General features: G+C 38.7%; 1 protein-coding gene across 6 annotated transcripts; it reads left to right on the top strand.

Annotated features, from left to right (window-relative positions):
* The first annotated feature begins 7,045 nt into the window (after positions 1-7,045).
* Positions 7,046-19,964, top strand: LOC105041195 (carbon catabolite repressor protein 4 homolog 5). 6 transcript variants are annotated; one of them, XR_012139902.1, is made up of 18 exons: positions 7,046-7,405; positions 8,884-9,047; positions 10,859-10,924; positions 11,002-11,054; positions 12,065-12,146; positions 13,159-13,217; positions 13,518-13,599; positions 14,149-14,241; positions 14,377-14,409; positions 14,498-14,592; positions 14,712-14,844; positions 16,162-16,247; positions 16,333-16,417; positions 16,777-16,853; positions 17,831-17,933; positions 18,972-19,071; positions 19,341-19,372; positions 19,503-19,923. XR_012139902.1 is itself a non-coding variant. In XM_019849555.3 (17 exons), exons 1-15 carry the CDS (start codon positions 7,150-7,152, stop codon positions 19,056-19,058), a joined length of 1,407 nt encoding a protein of 468 aa, XP_019705114.2. In that variant the 5' UTR covers positions 7,046-7,149; the 3' UTR covers positions 19,059-19,071; positions 19,341-19,372; positions 19,503-19,964. The 6 variants fall into 6 exon arrangements, 3 of the variants coding, with proteins under 3 accessions (XP_019705114.2, XP_029119236.1, XP_010916359.1); XR_012139901.1 differs by having other exon boundaries at positions 16,761-16,853; XM_019849555.3 differs by lacking the exon at positions 17,831-17,933 and having other exon boundaries at positions 8,944-9,047; positions 16,761-16,853; positions 19,503-19,964.
* The last annotated feature ends 1,593 nt before the right edge of the window (positions 19,965-21,557 follow it).

The raw sequence follows: 21,557 nt of genomic DNA, 5'->3' as shown, positions 1-21,557 counted from the left end.
ATTGTAGATTTAGAGTTCGTATAGAATTCCAAGTGGCATGGATAATGGAGAAGTTCAAAGTGGTTCTAGCACCACTACCATGAGTGTTGGTGGAGAGGATGGGGCTTTTTCAATGCTCGATAAAATAAAAATTCATTATAAGAGAGTGAGATCCAATGGTTAAGCAACACCAAATATTAGTATTGCCAATTAGATAGTGTCTTATGCAGCTAATCACATTAGAACTATTATGAGATTCTACATTATGAGATTTTTTACATTTGATTGATTTGATTTATTCAATTTATCCTAAAAAAAACATCAAATATCATTTGGCCGAGAAGACCTAATCTAATTCGATGCTCCTTTTATATATAGAACAAGCTAAATCTTGATAGTCCAAAGACCCATTCAACTCTTGGATCTCTTTCTTGCTCCTACTTAATCAAATTAACTCTAATTATATTTTTGTACTGTTTCAATGCTACTTGAAGATAAGCGGATGAAAGGAGTGATTTTTTATAAATTTAGATCATTTTAACCTTCAAATATTTTTTTAAATATAATAGTAGATTATATAATATCGTGATATAACAAAATTGTAGTAATATTGGACATTATTTTCATATAATATTATAATATTATATTTTTTTATAAAAAAATTGTATTAAGGGTTTACACCAAATTATTAACTCCATGGTCTATTAGGTACAAAGTTTTACTAATTTAAGGCACAGAGATGCCTTGACTGATAGCCTAATTGTATCTGTGCATTAATCCTAGACTAAATGGGATGCAGTTTATTTATCCTTAATATACACATTTTTGTCTTAATATTTATACATTTTTTCCTCTTCGGAGCATGGCAGAGGGGTGATTGTTTCGTCGTCTCTATTAACTCAAGTAGAAAATCTATGATGGAATCCCATAGAGCTTATATACGAGAGGGGTCCTAATGGGACGATCAGTAGATGGATATCGATGGTTCAAATTATTAAATATAATTTATAAATTTTAAATTATTTATTATTAAAAAATTATATGATTTAAACATCTCCAAACTCTACATTACTTAAGCATTGAATAGCCAAAAATTAGATAGTTTATATAATACTGGGAATACATATCTTCTTGACCACGATGCGGTAGAGGTGCCTCAATTTGCTTGACTGGGCGCTGAATAGCGAGTAGCCAAGGTCCGAACAAGGGCTTTTAGCACGGTGGAATGTGCATCGGGAGACGATCCAAGGCTGCAAAGGTTGCTGACCCCTCCTTGCTAGCCAGCGAGGAAAACTTTGCTTCTCTAAGGTGACAGTCTTCTTGGTCCCGACCTCGAAGGTGTACTCTTCTTAAGCATGCCCAATCGATCGCAAGTAAAACCGACCATACCAAATTTTCATAAACAAATTTCTAGTGGCCAAGCTAATCCGAGCACAAAGACTTGCAAAACTCACTTTCTCCATGGGGCTAGCGGCATGCTATACGTTGGTGGTGTAATAGTCCACTCCAAAGAAAAAGAATAAAAAAGGGAAAAAAAACTTGTTGAAATGTATTGTCGTTATCATCAATGGATTGCATTGGACAATTTTACTTGCACGAAGGTTCATTGGAGCACATCTTACCATATAATGAAAAAGTGATTATGTAAATAAAAATTATTAAACATAATTTCTTGGAACCAAAAGCAATATTCTTTATGAGAAGTTTGTTGCATTGTCACGGGATGAGTGTTTTCTTACCCAAACACTCGTGCAGCGTCCCAGCATGCCACACAGCAAGGCCAGCCCTCTTGAGTCCTTTCCTCGGACATACCAATAAGCACGCAGCAATCCAGCCACATAGCCAAGCTTGCACCTCTATGCCTCTGCCTGGCAATACTGTTGTACTGAATACTGATGACATCCTCAAGTGTTCATAAGCAATCCAACCCCTCGAATCAACTGCAATGCTCATACGCACCTCTGTGCCATAACATCGACTCTTTTTTAGAGTGCTCCGCAGTTCAACACCTCTGTGTCAACTCTAAGGCTTTGCCCCTCAAGCCAAGCACTGCTCATCCCAGATGTCTTGATCCTCAACATACCCTCGCGCCAAGACAAAACCACTGTGTCACTGATCCGCAACCCATCAAGCTGCCCTTCAGTACTACACATATCAAATCCACATAACACGACCATGCAACGCCACCACTATGCATGAGGCCTGGGCAAACCCATCTTTAATGCAGCCCAGCTAAACTACCAAGCTGACATGACCTGCAGCTCCCCCAAGCTACAGATGATCGTACACATCCGAGTCCTTTGGGGTTCGACTATCCAAGCTTGCCCCACAAACTCTTGTGCCACGATCCCGATCTTGCATCCTTGATATGCCTTTTCATCCCTGGTCATATCGCTTGACAATATTCATGGCCTACTCGCCCATCACTGTGCATTACCATGACCCTGGGGATACATGACCGCATCACCCAATATCTTCGGTCCACAGCCTACTCACATATTTAGCACTGCCACGATATCGGCATCCAAGTCTGCCCCATCAAGTAAATATCTTCGATCGGATGATAAATGCATCAAGCTGTCCTCTCCTTGGCATGACCCTCTCGGCCATCCGTGATCCTTGGCCCAGCTCCAAGGCACATATATCGATCGATATATCATAAGCCTTCCTTGTTCTCTATGACTGACCGATTTCTGTGGATCCCCGTGAGACATCACCTTGCGATGCTCACAAGACTTGCCTATTTGGGTAGGCCACACCCTTGCCCGACTAGCCCTCTATCGCCTCTTCGCTCCACTACAGAGATCAAGAACGCATAGAGTAGTCTAAACAAACCCCTCAAGGATAAAACCTCGAGATATTCCCTTCCCACACAATGTGGCCAGCTCGTCCAACCAACATTGTCCCGAATACCTCCACATAAGGTCATTCAGGCGTGGCACCACCATTGCCCACACAACTGTGCCACGACGGACCCATCTCCTACGGGTCTAGGGGAGTCGGGTACACGACCAAAGCTCCGCGCCCCTCCTCAAACCAAGAGGAATCTTTGAGTATCCACATATATCATGGCGGATCACCACCATTCCAAATATCACGCATCCCGAGCCCCCCAATATCATGCCATGGCCATGCCGCTCCTTAGCGAACCATTGCTCCCTCACTACCCCAGCAAGGCATCCCCTTAAATCTCATCCTGAGGGTTCCAAATGATCGAGTAGCATTGCAAATTTTTGCCAAGCCAAATCCTTCGCAGCACCGTGCCATGCCCATACCGGCACCCCCTGCGACATGCCTGCGGATAAGCCCGTGACAATTCTCCCCCACTCAAGCTGTCGACGTCCTCATCGACGTCCAAGCCACTACTTGAACATTAGTCACCACAGCCAAATTTTCACTGCAGTAACTGTAGATATGGTTCCTCAAGTCAGAGACCCACGGTCTTGATGTCCTTGATCCTTTCTCCACCACTGAGAATCCATCATCCACACCACACTGACTCCTCCAGAGAACCAAGCTGCTACAAAATCTAACACCAACCTCTGCTTTTGTCCTCCTCCAATGATCTTCTAACCTTCAATTTCATGGCATTCCTTGGACTCTTCCAAAGTTTAACTCTCGATTTTCTTAATCTAAGAGCTGCCATTGCCCCCACCAATGCAAAATCTATTGTCAGAAACACAAAATGGCACTCCTTGGACTATGTCTAAGGCCTAACTCCTACCCACCAGTCTCGAAGCGGCCCATCACATGAGTCCCCTCTGGCAACTCACCTCCAAATGCCTGGTCTTGCAACATACCCACCTTGCAGTCTTGTGGTAATTCCGACTTTTTTCATTCAACACCAAGACTTCGGACCCTACCACACTGCACCGATGCCAAGTACTCACAAGTTGTCTCCATAACTCTGCGCTGTCCCATACCAACACAAATACATGGCTGCTTCCAAGCGGGACCCTGATATCTGATCAAAGCCACTTTCCACTTTGCTCAAGTGTCTAGACAATCCAGTCTTCACTCCAAGCACCAGTTGTCTGTCTCTACAGAACCATTTGTCCATGCTGTTTTCTGCGATCCCCAACTCGACTGCTTCTGTGTCTTGACTCCGAGTCTGTAATGCCAATGCAAGGCTACCCCTCTGGCCTGCCTCACTCTTACGACTCTAATACATCGACACCCACTTGCCTCGACATCAGAGCCTTGTAATGCCTCACAGCATGACCACCACATGGCCAACCCAACCAACATTAAACAACCTTCGTGCCTCATCTCCTACACCATGACATCACATGCCTGTGTAGCGAGAAGACACCTCCGGCCAAATATCTGCCTCTAATACTTCGGCTTACCAATGCCTTCATCTTGAGAGCAGTTCCATTAAGCCTAATATCTGCCTCTAGTACCTCAGCTTACCAACGCCTTCACCCTGAGAGCAGTTCCATTAAGCCAAATATATGCCTCTAGTACCTCGGCTTACCAACACCTTCACCCTGAGAGCAGTTCCATTATGTTTAATTGATATCTCATACCATTCAAGTGCTTCAGCTCCACAATCATCCACACAAGAGATGGCTCTTTCCAATGTTCCCATACCTTGTGCAACTGAGTCCCTTGACTTTCCAAGTTCTCATCTCAGCTTGCATTTTTAAAGATGAGTGCTACATCATTCCCTGCACTACAGATACACCCAAGTACCTCAATCTATTTGCCCAGCTCTACCTCTTTGGAGATTCTAGTCCCTCGAGATGCTCTGCCTTGCAACTTTGCATTCAGCCCAAGTGCTTTAGCATTCACGAGCACTCTTCACCCTGAATTCCTTTTCCTCAGCCATGAACTGATAGACTTTCACATTCACAGGCCTCCATCCACTAGTGCCATTGATGAGCAACCTTTTTCATTCAGCACTGAGCACATTGCCCTGTAACATGCTCCCCCACTCTGAGTCGTTGACACCCACAACAAACTTAAACATCCAGTTCCTCTGAACTTAGCCTTCAAATTCACATTGCTTTGGATACTCCCGTATCTACAACCAAAATATGCAACTTGATACCACACGTATCAGAAGCTAACACCAAGCATAATGTCGACCATCGACTTAGCCAACCTGCTTTGATACCAATTGTCACAGGGTGAGTATTTTTTTACCCAAACACCCGTGCGGCGCCCCAGCATGCCACACACCAAGGCCAGCCCTCTTGAGTCCTTTCCTCGGACATACCAATAAGCACGCAGCAATCCAGCCACATAGCCAAGCTTGCACCTCTATACCCCTGCCTGGCAATACTGTTGTACTGAATACCGATGACACCCTCAAGTATCCATAAGCAATCCAACCCCTCGAATCAACTGCAATGCTCATACGCACCTCCGTGCCATAACATCGACTCTTTCCCAAAGTACTCCGCAGCTCAACACCTCTGTGTCAACTCTAAGGCTTTGCCCCTCAAGCCAAGCACTGCTCATCCCAGATGTCTTGATCCTCAATATACCCTCGTGCCAAGACATAACCACTGTGTCACTGATCCGCAATCTACCAAGCTATCCTTCAGTACTACACATATCAAATTCACATAACACGACCATGCAACGCCACCACTATGCATGAGGCCCGAACAAACCCATCTTTAATGCAGCCCAACTAAACTACCAAGCTGACATGACCTGCAGCTCCCCCAAGCTACAGATGATCGTACACATCCGAGTCCTTTGGGGTTCGACTATCCAAGCTTCCCCCACAAACTCTTGTGCCACGATCCCGATCTTGCATCCTTGATATGCCTTTCCACCCCTGGTCATATCGCTTGACAATATTCATGGCCTGCTCGCCCATCACTGTGCATTACCATGACCCTGGGGATACATGACCGCACCACCCAATATCTTCGATCCACAGCCTACTCACATATTGAGCACTGCCACGATATCGGCATCCAAGTCTGCCCCATCAAGTAAATATCTTCGACCGGATGATAAATGCATCAAGCTGTCCTCTCCTTGGCATGACCCTCTCGGCCATCCATGATCCTTGGCCCAGCTCCAAGGCACATATACCGATCGATATATCATAAGCCTTCCTTGTTCTCCACGACCAACCGGTTCCCGTGGATCTCCATGAGACATCACCTTGCGATGCTCACAAGACTTGCCTGTTTGGGTAGGCCACACCCTTGCCCGACTAGCCCTCTATCGCCTCTTCGCTCCACTACAGAGATCAAGAACGCATAGAGTAGTCTAGACAAACCTCTCAAGGATAAAACCTCGAGATATCCCCTTCCCACACAATGTGGCCAGCTCGTCCAACCAACATTGTCCCGAATACCTCCACATAGGGTCATTCAGGCGTGGCACCACCATTGCCCACACAACTGTGCCACGACGGACCCATCTCCTACAGGTCTGGGGGAGTCGGGTACGCGGCCAAAGCTCTGCGCCCCTCCTCAAACCAAGAGGAATCTTTGAGTATCCACATATATCATGGCGGATTACCACCATTCTAAATATCACGCATTCCGAGCCCCCCGATATCATGCTACGGCCATGCCGCTCCTTGGCGAACCATTGCTCCCTCACTACCCAGCAAGGCATCCCCCTAAATCTCACCCTGGGGGTTCCAAATGATCGAGTAGCATTGCAAATTTTTGCCAAGTCAAATCCTTCACAGCACCGTGCCACGTCCATGCTGGCACCTCCTGCGACATGCCTGCGGATAAGCCCGTGACAGCATGCCGGTATGGTATAGAAATTTTTATACGTTGATATATTTGGTGTTGCTTTTAAAAACCTTTTGATAATTCAAAATAAAAATACCTTTTAGAAAATCTTTTTTTTTTACAAAATACTTTTTAAAAAATCTATTATTTTTTTAAAAAAAATTATAACAATAATTTTATTTATTTATTTATTTATTTATTTTTGGGACAAGGTATAACTATGATTTTTGAAGAGGAATTTCTTGAAAAGCAAAGCAGCACTTGGGCTTGACCAGGCCGTGGCCGACCAAGGTGTCGGACTTTTCCAACAGCACTGGATCCAGGCCCATATCTAAGCCAACCGAAGCGATTTCCGAAAAATGAACAGAAACACCAAAGTGTGAAGAGCAACCTTGCGCCTCCGGTTCATCGAAGTCGTGTGGTGGTGGCTCGCCCGCGTTCCGTACTTCGCGCCGCCATGGGAACGACGGACGCCGAAGAGTTCCCGCACTTGACCCAGAAGCGGAAGCGCGATCGCTCTCTCGTCTTCAAGCGCTCCGGTTCCGATCACCGGAAGTGGAAGCGCGAACAAGACTCCCGTCTTCCGGCTGCCGGCAGCCGCGAGGACCCGCCTCGCAGAGCCAAGCGGAGGAGAACCGGAAGAGGAAGAGGCCGAGACGTTTATGGGAGTCGCCAATGGGTCTTCTCTCCTCGCGATCTTTCTGCCTTTAGGGGTAAGAGGTTACCCTTCTTCTGGGGTTTCTTGTTCTTTTACTCCATTACCCTCTCACACATTCACAGAAATATGAATTTTGTGAAAAGATTTCTGATTTTTATACCTGAGATATTTATTCGGCAGCATTTTCCTTTTCATTTTGTCACTGATAATATCAGGAGCCTTTTAAGATATTTCTACATTGGAATTCTTTAGAAAAAAATCATGGAGAAATAGTATTCCATTGAAAAGAAACATACAACTAAACCTGAGGAAACTCCAGCAAGGGGAGTTTCCTTGGAGGATTTGGAAAAGTTTGCGATGATGGTAGAGGCAACGATGAATAGGAATGATTGGTGAATGAGGATTAATGAAGCAAACAAGGCTTAATGATTTTTGTTATGGTTGTGGTATCATCCGAGATATAAAATGTAATCCTGTGCTTTGGAACATGCTGGAAATTGTAGATACTAAAGATTATTATATATTTGAATTGATTGTACCACAAAATCTGCAATTTTACCTTTTTACTATAAAACTCATCCCATATAAACATGTGAAATCCTAGTAATTAGCGTATTATTGGTTCTCAGTTAATTATGTCATGTCAAAAAAGCACAAGCTTGATAAACAAGCATTCAATTTCGTAGCCATTAACTACTTTTTTCTGACCTTTACTTACATTATAGTTTTACCATTAAGACTGGTGGTACTCACACACTTGAACTTAAAAGAAATGATAGTGCCATTCTGAATCCCTAGTTTTGTGGATCTCTACATAGTTTTATTTTTGTACATTGAGGAAATTACTAAACTACCTTTTCACATCCACAATTTGGTCATGATCGTTACATTTACCAAATTTTTTCTTAAGCAAGTATTTTGTTGCGCAATGTATCCTTTCTTTGTGGAGATTTACCCATCAAAAATCTATTGGAGTTAAATGCGTAAAAACCAATGGGCTTATTACAAAATCCATCTAGTAAGTATAGCTTAAGGAGTTAAGGGTGAAGTTTGTTAGAACATGAGTATGAGTTTTTTTTGTTTTGTTTTTTTTTTTCACATCCTTTTACTAGCCATTTTGACCTTTGTTATAGGAAAGGTGGAGGGTTGATATAATGTTGACACCCAGCTATAAAAATGTCAATAACTATTTATTGGATTGAATTTGCAATGAGGATCCATAAAGCCAACCCCAAATGTTTGGAAAAGGCTATATGGTTATGATTATGGTTATAAGTTGTAGTAGCTACTTAATTAAGCATATGGCTAAATGATATTACTTATTTCCATTTATGACCTCATATTTATTTGTTCTGGAGAGAATGCCTACTGATGGCTTTTAGAGTGATGTTTTTAATACTATGTTAGACATGCCAATATTTCTATATGATTTCTAATGCGACTTATATAAATTGGTGGATTTGTCTCATGCTATTGACTGAATAATTCATTCCAATTTTTTAGTCAAGCTAAAGAAAGCCTTGAATATTGCAGATAGGTTCATAATCGTCTCATATAACATATTGGGTGTTGAAAATGCTTCAAAACATCCAGATTTGTATGACAGAATCGATCCACAACATCTAAATTGGGACACACGGAAGAAGCAGATACACAAGGAGTTAACTTGCTATAATCCAAGCATTTTGTGCTTCCAGGTAAGTGAGGCATTACATTATAACTTCTTTTTTGCAGAACAAATATATGTTCATTGTGATATTCATGCACATGTATGTACATAGAGGTTTACTTATTTTATTGTTTGTCAGGCATGCCTATTTGTTTCTATCTTGTTATCTTGCTAACATGTATTTCGATGCGGTTACATGTGCTTGTGAAGCATATATTGCAATATATGTTGTTTGTCCTCTTCTTTTTCTTTTCAAAGTTGGCTATCATACAATTTAAACTTTTCCTCCTCTTCCGGCTTGGGTTAGTGTAGATAATGTTTATGTAGATGTGCTTAAGAAATACCATCTTGTGTATTGTATGTATCTATGTATGCAGATATTTATACATCACAGTGAGACTTAGGTGGCCAAGGCCATGTTGAAGAATAAACTTTACCTCATCTTTATTTTATAGCAGATGCAGAAGATGGATTTCAATGTCTAATATAACTAGTATAAGGTGGATGAGTAGGGTCATGGTTTTGGATTGTCATGTTATTGGTCCAAGTTAGTGTATTTTGAGGTTATCATGTCTTACAGATTTAACTTCTGAAATATAAAGAAGTACATCCAAAACAATATAGTTGTTGACAATATAAGCTATCTGATTGTGAGTTCTGATGAAAGTGGCATTGTCATGGATCGATTGAGGTTGAGACATTTCTGAAGACTGATTACTGAAGCTTCATTCTTGGGTTTGTTAAATGATAAGGAAAGGAAGTCATACTGATTTGAATGGCCTGAGATCACAATGTCACTTTTACTTGGAACATGGATGATTTGGCTATTTGAGAAGACTAAAGATATGAAAAGTTAGAGTTGCAGTGCAGGCATGCTATGTTTCATATAGCTAATGCATAGCTGATATTACAATAGTGACAGGTTGTCTTTTCCAATCCAAGCCCGATCCAAGTATATGTTGTACAGATTGGGCTCGGTTGTTTTTAGGTGGGTGGGTCCATCCAATCCACTTGCAACCCTATTTACAATGGTGTTTAATTGTTTATAACCATCATGATGATGCAGAGTACATGTCATATGTGAACGACAATAATGTTTTGTTAATGTGTAAAAATAATATGTGATTTATATTTCGTATATTTAGTTTTGTTGCATTATTTTCCTAATGACACAAAGAAAATTAAAGTTCTTATCAAGGTTCAGGGATTTAAAAATGTACGAACCTGTATAGGTTATTGTTGGTACAGTATGTGCCGTGATAAGAGGTCCGCACAAGCCGATACAGGTTCAATTCAAATGAGCAAAAGAAAAGAGGTACGGGGCACTAGGGGCCAATACAAGGTGGTGTGGATTAGTTCATCTGTGGAGCTGTCCCTTCGGGTCGCCATGTTGCATTCCTTGGCTAGCATAGCATGTACCTAGACATACTGCTCCATTTCAGAAAGTACCTTAGTTTTTGGTTCTTGTCTCATGAATAATGTTATTTGTGAGCCAACAGCTAGAGTTTGCCTCCTATTTAAGAAGTTCTTCATATGATCTCGTTGAGTTCTGGAAATCAAGTAGCACTTCCATTTCGTATTTTAATCTACATGACACTATTTTTGTTCATATGAAGACCGGCCTCACCATGCCAAATTGGGCACCATTTACATTCACTTGACATTTTTACTGGGATCTGATCGAGCATTGCCATTAAATTATTCCATCATACCCTTACAAGTGACACCATGTATAACTTAATTTTAACTACTCATTTATTTAGCCAGCTACTGGTCAAGCTTGGAAATGACCTAATTGGTATTGAATAACTTTATTTAACAACTATCATTTGTTAGCAGGAAGTTGACAGATTTAATGATTTGGCCTATCTTCTTCAAAAAGATGGTTTTGTTGGTGTTTATAAGGTATTATTTTGGTTTTTAATGGTCGATTTTAAGGTATCTATATGGTTTTCAGTAAAACTTCTATTTTGGAGTTTTAGGGACGCACAGGAGAAGCAAGTGATGGATGTGCTATATTCTGGAAAGAGGAAGAGTAAGGTTTTAGCAACTCTACAAGAAAATTATGTTCTAGAGGGAGTATGATTCTTTTAGAACTTCACCTGGAAGTTACAGTTAAGACATTTTATGGCAAAGAGCTGTGTGCATGAAAAAAGAACCTACTCTGGTTAATCTGCTTATCCATGGGTTACTTGAAGTATCAATGCGCCTCATAACTAGAATCAGTTAGCAACTATTTGTAACGTTGAGGAGATGTACCTCATTACTAGGATTAGTTAGTGACTTTGTTTTACTTTGAGGAAATGGTGACATGACCATAGATTTTGACCATGCAGTTATGTTTCTGATCTTACTTTTAGCAAAAATGTTGGTTTTGAGATGATATGATCATCTTAATCTTTTATTGATGATGACATTTCTTTTTATGAATTATGAGAGTATGTAATCATATGAATGGTTGTGTAAAGCGAACAAAATATCATGCCTAAAATACACATTTTTTCCAATCCCTCTTGAATCATGTAATTAACAAGAAGCGAACCTTCTGATGAGAAATACTTGTTACATTAACCCAAAAGAAAAGGGTTTTTTTTTTTTTTTTTTTTTAATAACAGTCTCCAGAATGCTCTGGTGTACTGCTATGAGTGTCCAATCACTGAGGCAATCTACAGAACAACACAAGGGAATACCCCATGCATCTTTGAGTAGCTATTTTCAAATTGGGCAATAGATGATTCGTGGATAACCTGACCATTAGAGCAAATGTAGCTACAAACTACCTTTCTGTTGATTTTCTACTCCAGACTCTTTCTTTGGAAACAATTGAATGTAAAACGTGCATACATGTAAGCATGCAGAGGCACATAAAAAGAATATGCCTTTTGCCTTTTTTAGCTGACAAAATTTTCTTTTCTGATATATGTCCATGAGACTTAGTTTTGTTGATGTTTCTAGATTCTGTTGTAACAATCTTTGTGTGTTACTCTATAAATTGGAACCTAATAACTTCTCTCTTTCTCTCTCTATCTCTTTTTCTTAAAGCAGATTTACTCTTTTACATCAAGAAGATATAGAATTTCGAAAGTTTGGTCTTCGAGACAATGTTGCGCAACTTTGCCTTTTTAAGGTAGAGAAGATACTCCACCATACTAATGCTGACTTATTCTTGATTTTGATTTTTAATGCTTTTGGAGTTCGGATTAAGTTCTTTCTTGGCCTTCTTGGAAGATATAAAGTCTAATCAAGCTCTTAATATGCACCGAATGGGATGCTTGTGTTTGCCAGAAAGAAAAACTGTTATTGTACATGCTTCAAAGCGAAGCTGACTTGTTTAGTTCCTCTATTCTGTGAGTTGCTATCTGCTTATCTTCACTTGTCTGTTGTACTTGCAGTTCTTATGTTATATATTGTTATTTACACATTGAATGAGTTGGCATACGATATTCTCAAATTATCTGTATAGGTGCAAACTCTTCTGCTTGTTCTGATATCTGTGGCTTTAGTGCAAAGTGTCTGTATTGCAAGTCTGACATCATTCTTTGGTCCATGCACGTGGCTCTTTCAAGAGTTGCAATTGATAAGTCCTGTTTGTTGGAGCTGTCTCCCAGGACTAGAATCTATATCTTATATGTCTAACTGAGTTTTTGGAAATTCAAATTTTCTAAATTATATCAAAAATCACCATCAAATTTGTGATAATTCTTCTAGATAATTCATGCTATGCTGAAAGTACATGTTTGAATGAGGGGAATTAGGTGATTTCCATGCTGGATCCAGTATCTCCAATCGAATAAAGGATAAGAGATCATTACTTGGATCCAAATCCTAATCAAAGCTAAATATCAATTTCTTTGGATTAGGATTTATTTGTGGGGTTCAATATTAAACATTGTATGGCTCTCCAATAATTAAATAATTTGACCTCTTTGGCACTTATGTGCAAGATTTTCATGTATTAATTGAGTATTGTTTGAGCTGTACATAATTTATTCTGGATGGCAAGGTAGCATCTGCGAGCTCTTATCCCATGCCAAATCTTAAAGAAGATGTTTGCAGCTTCCTCTTCTGATTGGAAAAAAAAAATGCTTCTGCCTAGTTACTATTCTCTAAGATCCTTTTTTGCAAATTACTTTGTGCAGGTGTCTCATAACAATTCAAATATGTCGAAAAATAAAGATGCGAGTTGTCAGATAGCTGAGTAAGTTTTTCCATGCCTATTGTATTGTGAATGTGGTGTTGCAAGACTTGGTTATGATCTATAGAATGCAAATGTAGAGTCGATCTGCTGTTAATTAATGCACATTGTGCTAGAGTTAATCTGCTATTTATTTATGCACATTGTACTAAACAATTGCCAACTTCAATTGTTTTGGATTCACGGTTGTGGCTGATATTTGACTGAGTGGTTAAAATTAATTCTCTTGAATGCCTTAAAGCAGTTATTGCAATTTAATGACTCTCCTAAATTTTGGAGGCTAATATAGTTGAATGTCTATAGGCCTAGGTCCTGTCGGACTTTACTTGTTGTCAACATCCATGTGTTGTTCAACCCAAATCGTGGAGATATCAAGTTGGGGCAGGTATAATGATTCTATTTCTACCTTATAATTCTCATTCCTCAAATGTCAGATAGTTGCTTATGCTGTACCAGAAATCTGGTTATGGATCTCCTGAATGTTTTTGTTAGTGCCATGGAATAAAATGCCCATCCATACCAAACATTATATGCGATGCTGATAAGTTCCCAGCACATTGCAGGGTTATGCACTTTATGTCATGTGTGTGCCCCACATTATTAAGAACACGTTAAGAACATGTTAACACTATCCACTTGACATTCAAATATATATGATGGAATTCTTTAAATCATCACATACAGGGTAATTCCTGATGTGGACTGTAGTTTTCTGTCTCACAGCCTTTGGCAGTAGCCATTCTTTTATTCTGATATTGGCATTCTAATTTCTTTGAATTGATTTGATTAACATGCCAGCGGACCCCAAATAGATGGACAGGACCTGAGCGATATCACATATTATTGACATCTTATATATATTATCTCCTTGAATCGTTCTATTTATGTTTAAGAAACATGGTTTATGGTTCTGTTCTTGTTCTTGCTTTTCTAGATCCGCGTGTTACTAGAGAGAGCAAATAAATTATCACAAGAGTATGGCAAGACTCCTGTTGTGATTTCTGGTGATTTAAATAGCATGCCTCAGGTGGTTATCTTTTAACGTTACTATATTCTTCTAAATTACCTTACATTGGGTCTTACATAGAAAAGAAAATTATACACTGGAAATCTTTCATCATGTCTTGCTGACAAGAGCTATCCATGTCTCTTGATGACCCAGAGTGCAATTTACCAGTTTTTTACTTCATCTGAGGTGAGTTTTCTGTTTTTAAAATTAAAATCAACTCATGGAAAACCTTAGCCACAGTATTCTTATATATGTTGCCATTTGGTTGCTGCAGATAGATATTCTCGCTTATGATCGCAAGAAAATTTCTGGTCAGATAGAATTTCCACTAAGACAGATGCCCGTTATTGCTCAGAATGATGCCTTGAGGTCCTTATTCTTGCAGTCATTTTTTATTGTTGAAGAAATTATTCGTTGTATGTAATTGCATTACTGCAGTATATCTAACTTACACTTAATTGAGCAAAGTCTTCATATTTGAGCTGCAGGACACCAAAGTGCATCTCATATGGGATGAAATATAAATGGAGTGAAGAAGAGATACGTCTTGCAGCTGGAAGCAGAGGCTACACCCATCTTCAGAACCCTCTAAAACTCTGCAGTGCATATCAAGGAATTCCTGTAATGTTTGCCTCTTCATTTCTTTTTCTCCATACTATGCTATTTGTCTTCACCTGTTTCTGTGCTGTATGGAGCACTTACTTGACTAGGAATACTAATGATAACACCCAAAATTCTGTACTAGACAGCTTCTGGTCTTTATTGCAGTATATATTTGCTTTCTCTTTTGAGTGACAGGATATTTTGTTTATGTTGCAAGAGAACTAAGGAGCTTTTTTTTTTAAAAAAAAAAAAATTCTTCTCTTATAAGCTTGTTGGTTATGATCACCTCACATGGTCTGAAGGGCATTCTAGTTCCTGTGAGACAATATTTCTACATTCATTTGTTCTGTTCTGCATCAATCATGTTAGCATATTCCTTTATAAAACTTGTAGTTAATGGCAAACAATGTTGTTAAAGAAGTTAGACAACTTGTAACTGCCCACTGCCCACTAAAGCATGTAAGTGAAACCCTAGAAGCTTTAGCCTGCCATAAAAGGCCCATTTGTGTATAAATCCAAGAAAGGCAATGCTTTCGTTTTTAAAATTTCTAAATTCTGAACAAAAAACTGATACTAGTTCTTTACTAAATACTAACAAGAAATATAAGTATTTTGATTTGTGAATTGGTAAAGGGAATATGATAATTTCGATTTAGATCTAATGGCCTATAATTGTCTACAAGTTGAGAATCTGAAATTAAGCAGTTAGTTTTAGAAGCTAAAAGCACCAACATAATACACCTAAATGTTAACAGGAAGGGGGAAAGAGAATGTTCAGCTCAACAGTCATTATTTTAAAATATCTTGTTCCCTATTCTTCTTTATTACTTGCTTTCTTGCTTGGTAGATTTATGCCCTAAAAATAGTTTGTGAGGGGTATTAATGAGTGAGTTTTCTTAATCAGAAATCTAACATTAACATTTGGCATTATTTAGTAAGGTTAATTCCTGATCGACAGTTGGAAAATTTTCTTAAGTTGATGGATCACTCCAACCTGTGGTTGGATTTCTCTTTTATCATTTTCAGAAATGCTGAAATTTTTTGACTAATGGTTAAAGGGGCTACCTTTTATGACATTTTGTGCTAGATGGGCAAATTGGACAAGACTATCATCTGGGCATGCAAGACCTGCATAAACTATTTATTGTTTGCTGGGTTCTAGAAGAATTAGGCACTAATCATTTCACACCAAAACTTCCAGCAGTTTGTATAATGGTTTCATGATAGCAATTCCAACAACCTATATCTCTATTTTTATTAGACTTTTATTTCAGCATTGAAACACATTCACATTTCATTATTCATAATGCTTTTTTTTCTGAGGTAATGAACCAGGGACATGATAATACCAGAGACGATAATGGGGAGCCGTTGGCAACTTCCTATCATTCCAAGTTTATGGGAACTGTTGACTATATCTGGTAGGACGATCTTGTACCAAGTGAAAGTTTTGGATTGTTCATATTCAGTATGTCCTTTACCTGACTTTCTTTGAGGTTTGTTTAGGCATTCTTCTGCACTTGTTCCTGTGGCGGTTGTTGAAACCTTGCCAATCAATGTTTTAAAAAGATTGGGAGGTCTACCTAGTGAGGTACATAGTCTCTTCTTTTATTGTCTGGTCCATATCTTCACTATTTTCATCTAATATTTTGCAATGCATATGTATTTTCCCCTGTATTTTTCTTGCATTCTTAGTTCAGAAAATCTGCATAAAAGAAAGATTCTTTCACTCCCCCCCACCCTCTCCCCACACACAAAAAAAAGATATAAATGTGATATCTTGAACACATTCTAAATTCTATTAGGCCTTTTTTTCTTTGCAAACTAATAGTATGATTTGTACTCATACTATAACATCTCCATATTCACTTGCAAAATGTAATGACAGTATTTGACTATTAAATGCTTACTAATTCAGTAATTGGACAATGAAGTGTTATGATCCTGCAGAAAAGGGGCACAGAAGGGCTAGAGTAATTGTACTAAATGCATTGAGAGGGTTGATGTTGGGGTTTTTCATTGATATGGTAAGAGAAGGTAGCACTGAAACCTTGATTTATATTAGTAGAGCATGTTCTTAATGACAATGGCCTTTTGGTAGGATGCATGTGTTTCCCCATTCTCTTCGTTTTAGGTTTATTCAACTAAAGAAAGAGGGTAAGGCTTCAGTTTCAAATTAAACAGTAATGAAGCATTAGGAATATGTGGGAAAAATTTAGTTATTTAAGGAGTAATGAGATCTTGAAATGAAGAAAACATCAAATGCTTGGAATGAAAATAAAACACCTAACATGAAACAAATTTAGAAATCATAATATTTAGTTATGTTATAAAAAAGTGTTGCATGACATGGATACAAGAATCGGGTTTGGATGCATATCCAAGTGTGTGACTCGGCAAGAGGAAAAAAAATGAAGATATGGGGATACGTAGCATAAAATATAATGTTAACTAAGTTACATATCTATACTTTTAACCATTGTTTAAAATATTAAAGAGATATCATTTGTTAAGATATTTCAATATATATTTTTCATTCAAACTTTCCAATTAACTTAAGGATATAGGAAATTAATGTTTTACAAAATATTTTAAATAGTTACATCCTTGACCAATCTCTAAAAAGAGCAAATACTCCTAAAATCAAAATAGAGGATCAAACTCATTGTTCGAAGAGTTCAACTCTCTTCTAATCTTAAAAAGTGGCTATGAAAGAACTTCATATGTATCTGACTCCCATATGCATCCAAGTATCCAACACAGATTTTTGGAGCTCAATGCAGGTGTCCAGCTAACATGGGCTATAAGCATTATAGCTAGGGGATAAAAACCATGGGGGAAAAAAAAAAGACAATGCCTTTACACCATAACAATTGCAAGTATCTTTGAGAACTAATTTGGCTTTTTGACTTGAGTGCATGATTGCTATCGGCCAGTCATCACTAGGCATGGACAATTAGTAGCAAGGAGAACTAATATTTGTTTCTTATTGATTTGGAGCCAGCATGGATAAGGTACTATGAGAGGCAATTTGGTGGCTTGTAGAAAGAAGTTTGTTGAAGAACATAAACATCAAGGTCATGTGATATTTATGGGTACTGGCTAGTGTAAGTGATTCCAGTAAGCAGTTTAAGTTCATAAATGATGGTCAACTTGAAGCTTTTTTGTTATTATATTCCATAAATGAAATGATTGCTAATATGTAGGAGGATCTGTAGTTTATGGGTTATTAATTCTTTATATAATACTTGATTAAATGAGGATATGACTGAATCCTTAGGTTGACTCTGAAATTTTGGGGGATAAGGATCTGAAGATGATTAAATTGAAAGAGAATAAAGATCACAAGTCTTGTGGGAATGGGAATGCGATTGAGGTCATAATGTCTGATCAGCAACAGACGTCTAGAGCCATTACTGTTTCTACCTGGGATTATTACATAGAAAAACAGGGAGTTAAGGACAGTATTTAATACTAATCACTAATTATAGCGATAAATATCCAGCCTAAATATTGAGCCTACCTTTGATGTAATATATGGAATGCAAATAAGAACATTATGTAGAACGGAAAGTTTTTTTAAAAAAAAAAAAAAAACTGGGGTTAGTTTGTACTATTTTTTTAATATTGTAGAATTTAAGCATTAAAAGTTTAATATATTAAGATATCTTGAGTTCTATTGAAAATTAACAATGTACCCCATTTTTATGAAGCACTAACCTATTATTGGCTGATCATCTTATAGTTTCCCCTTCTTACCTCAAGTATTGGAATATGATTAAAAGCTCCCTGCTAGTAAACTATTGATGCTTCTGTGGCTCCTAAAAAATTGTCATGTAAGTATTCCATTGCTACAACTTTGCCAACATTTATATGTTCCAATCAAAGAATTGGATAAGTTCTTGCTATTTGATGTGCACCAAACTTGCCCATGATGTCAACAAGGATTTCTCAAGTTGGATGTCATTTTCTCTTCTTTTTCTGAGCTGTTTTTTGTTATCTTATTTGTGTAATGGATTGTGCCTCATGACCTTAATTTGAATAAAAGAAACTCTTGACTCGTGGCTTTGTTTCGATTCATCAGTCCATGTTTAGCATTTTGTTTTCCTTCCAACTTTTCAAGATGAATATTTGTCGTTTTGCAGAGATGGGGCAGTGATCATCTTGCTTTGGTTTGCAAATTTGCATTTGTTGATGATGCCAACTGCAGTGATACTCTACATGATCTGTAACAAGCATAAACAGGTAAAGATTTTTTTTTTCTTCCTGCAAAGGGTGATTTGTTGCGATGATTTTGCTATTTTAAGTGATCATAATGAAAATGAACTATTAGCAGGTACATTTGCATGCCTTCTGGCATTTCATTTCTATCTTGTTAACATTCTGAACCCATGGCAACACATCTCTAACTTATTTCTAAAAAGAAAAAAAAAATCTCCGCATAGATTTGTAGATTACACAGAACTTTATATTTTGCATCCGAGGATGATTCTTGGTTTTTACATTTTTTGTAGGCTTATTGTGAAAGAGCATCAGGAGATTCATGGTCAGTTATCTTTTATTTGATATCCCGAAGCTTATGGATGAAATTAATTGAGATAAATTGCAGTTGTGGGATTTTTTGATTCTGGTCGTCTTGAGCCTCTCCATTTTTTTTTTGTCCTTCCTTTGCTCAGCCATCAAGCTCTATGGGAAGTCCAACTTGCAACATCATTGACGAACATCAGTTACCCGGACTGAGTCGTCCGGACAAAGTCCGCGAGCTCAACCCAGAGTGGAGGTTTTTAATGGACAGTCTGGCTCAAACCCTACACTCCAAACCTGGAATCCTCAACGGTGCTGGAACTGGGAAACCTCGCGGATATTCCATTTGAAGAAGCCCACCTCATGTTCCTATTTCATTAGCAAAAATACCATATGTGAAAATTGCATGAAATCTGAAATTTTTTGCCATTTCCCTGCCGTATGCCATTTTGATGGCCTGCTGAAAAGTGAGTTTGTCATCATTACTCTGGTCATAGTATGTCACAGTTTCTAATGATGATTCTTAGGTTGGATTCCTAGATTGAAATTTATGGTATCACGTTCTTGAGTGAATTGGAGATTTGAGAAGTATATTATGCTGCGATGTAGCTTCATACTCTCCTCTTTGGGATTAAAATTAGTTTGTACCAAGCCTCCTAATTAGAAAGTTTTATGCTGAAAAGCAGCTCTACGGACCAGTTCTGCAAACAGTTCTCGGCCCCTGTACCATGTCAATGAAGTGGGTTTGGCAGTTGGTTGAGAATGATAAATTATCATCAACAACAAGTGGGCATCAGATCCAATTGACCTGGTACGATTTTTTTTTTTTTTTGGTGCTAGCATCTGGACAAAGCCTATAGCAGACAAGCTCTAAAACTGGCATCTATATTTATTCTAAACGACTTCAAATATTAAAATTATATATAAAATTATGGTGACTCGGTACCAAGAATATTCTTTCACCATATTGTATAATTTAAATTACGTATGCAAGTCTACCAACTTTTATGTGTAATTTTTTTTTTAATAATAGACAAATGATTGTACAAAAAAAAAATTGGTTACATCGACTTAATGATATGATACTTTTGCATGGTTTTTAATAATTCTTATAGTCTGCATTCTTTGGGCTAACAAGCTGACAATAAATGCTTTGGATAATGCAAACTATTGAGTTAAACATATCATTTTATGAAAAGAAAATTGGGAATATAATGATGTTAATTCCTCTTAGAACTTAAGAAAATTATGTGAGACTAAACAAAGATGAAAATGAATCTATATTTTTCCATATGCGAACCCAGTGTTCTTTTAGTAGATGGAAATTGGAGTATGGATTGAATTCTAAAACTTTGTCCATTTTTTGGATGGTGCGGACTTCATGGATATTATTATTGGGTTTCACTCCTGCTTGTCTCTATGCAGCCGCTACTAGATGATATGTTATCAACTCGGGAGCGAGTTCAAGCCCGATCTGCATGTAGACCCGACCAAACCATTCCACAGCAAGAATTTGATATGGGCATAAATTATAGACCAAATCAAGTTAGATCCAGGTCTCTCTCCATCTCTCCCGCGCTGCGCCGCACGAAAAAACACAACCATCCATCTCCGCCACAGTTTAGGCTTCCATGCATCACGAGGCGCCTCGAACCCTCTTCTAGCTTTTGGCCACCTCCCTCGTCGGCTATACCAAAGCCCCCCTTCCTCCGACGTAACGTTTGTTAGAGACCTGCCAAATGACCCCACTGCCTAGTCTTCAACACAAACAACGCCCACAACGAGAACCCTTCTTCGTCTCTTATGAGAATTGTCTCTAGATGACTTCCTTTTACACAGCTCCTTGTTGCTTTCTCCATTTTAAAGAGAAGAGGGATAAGAAATTGTATGGCGACCATCAATGCTTATATAAGCTTGATGTCCATCTCTGGATCTGCCTCGCTGTGTCATTCCTCTCTATGTTTTGAGAGGTGTCATTTACCCTTGTTCACTTCCCCTCAAAGCAAAGATGCTTGCCTCTGTTAGGATTTGATGTCTCGAGGTTTGATCTATATTGAGCCCACAGCGAGGTCCGCGATGAAAAACGAAGTCCAACGAGATCAAGATCATCCCAAACAGAATCCGGACGGAGAAGATACGCGTGAGAGAAGTTGGCACGGAATTCGGAACGACGGAGGACCGCTGACGGTCAGGGTAGGCCGGTGGAG

This window comes from Elaeis guineensis, chromosome 3, assembly GCF_000442705.2.
Source record: "Elaeis guineensis isolate ETL-2024a chromosome 3, EG11, whole genome shotgun sequence".
Lineage (NCBI taxonomy): Eukaryota > Viridiplantae > Streptophyta > Magnoliopsida > Arecales > Arecaceae > Elaeis > Elaeis guineensis.
Note: the sequence above shows the minus strand (reverse complement) of the source record. Positions and strands in the feature narration are given on the sequence as shown.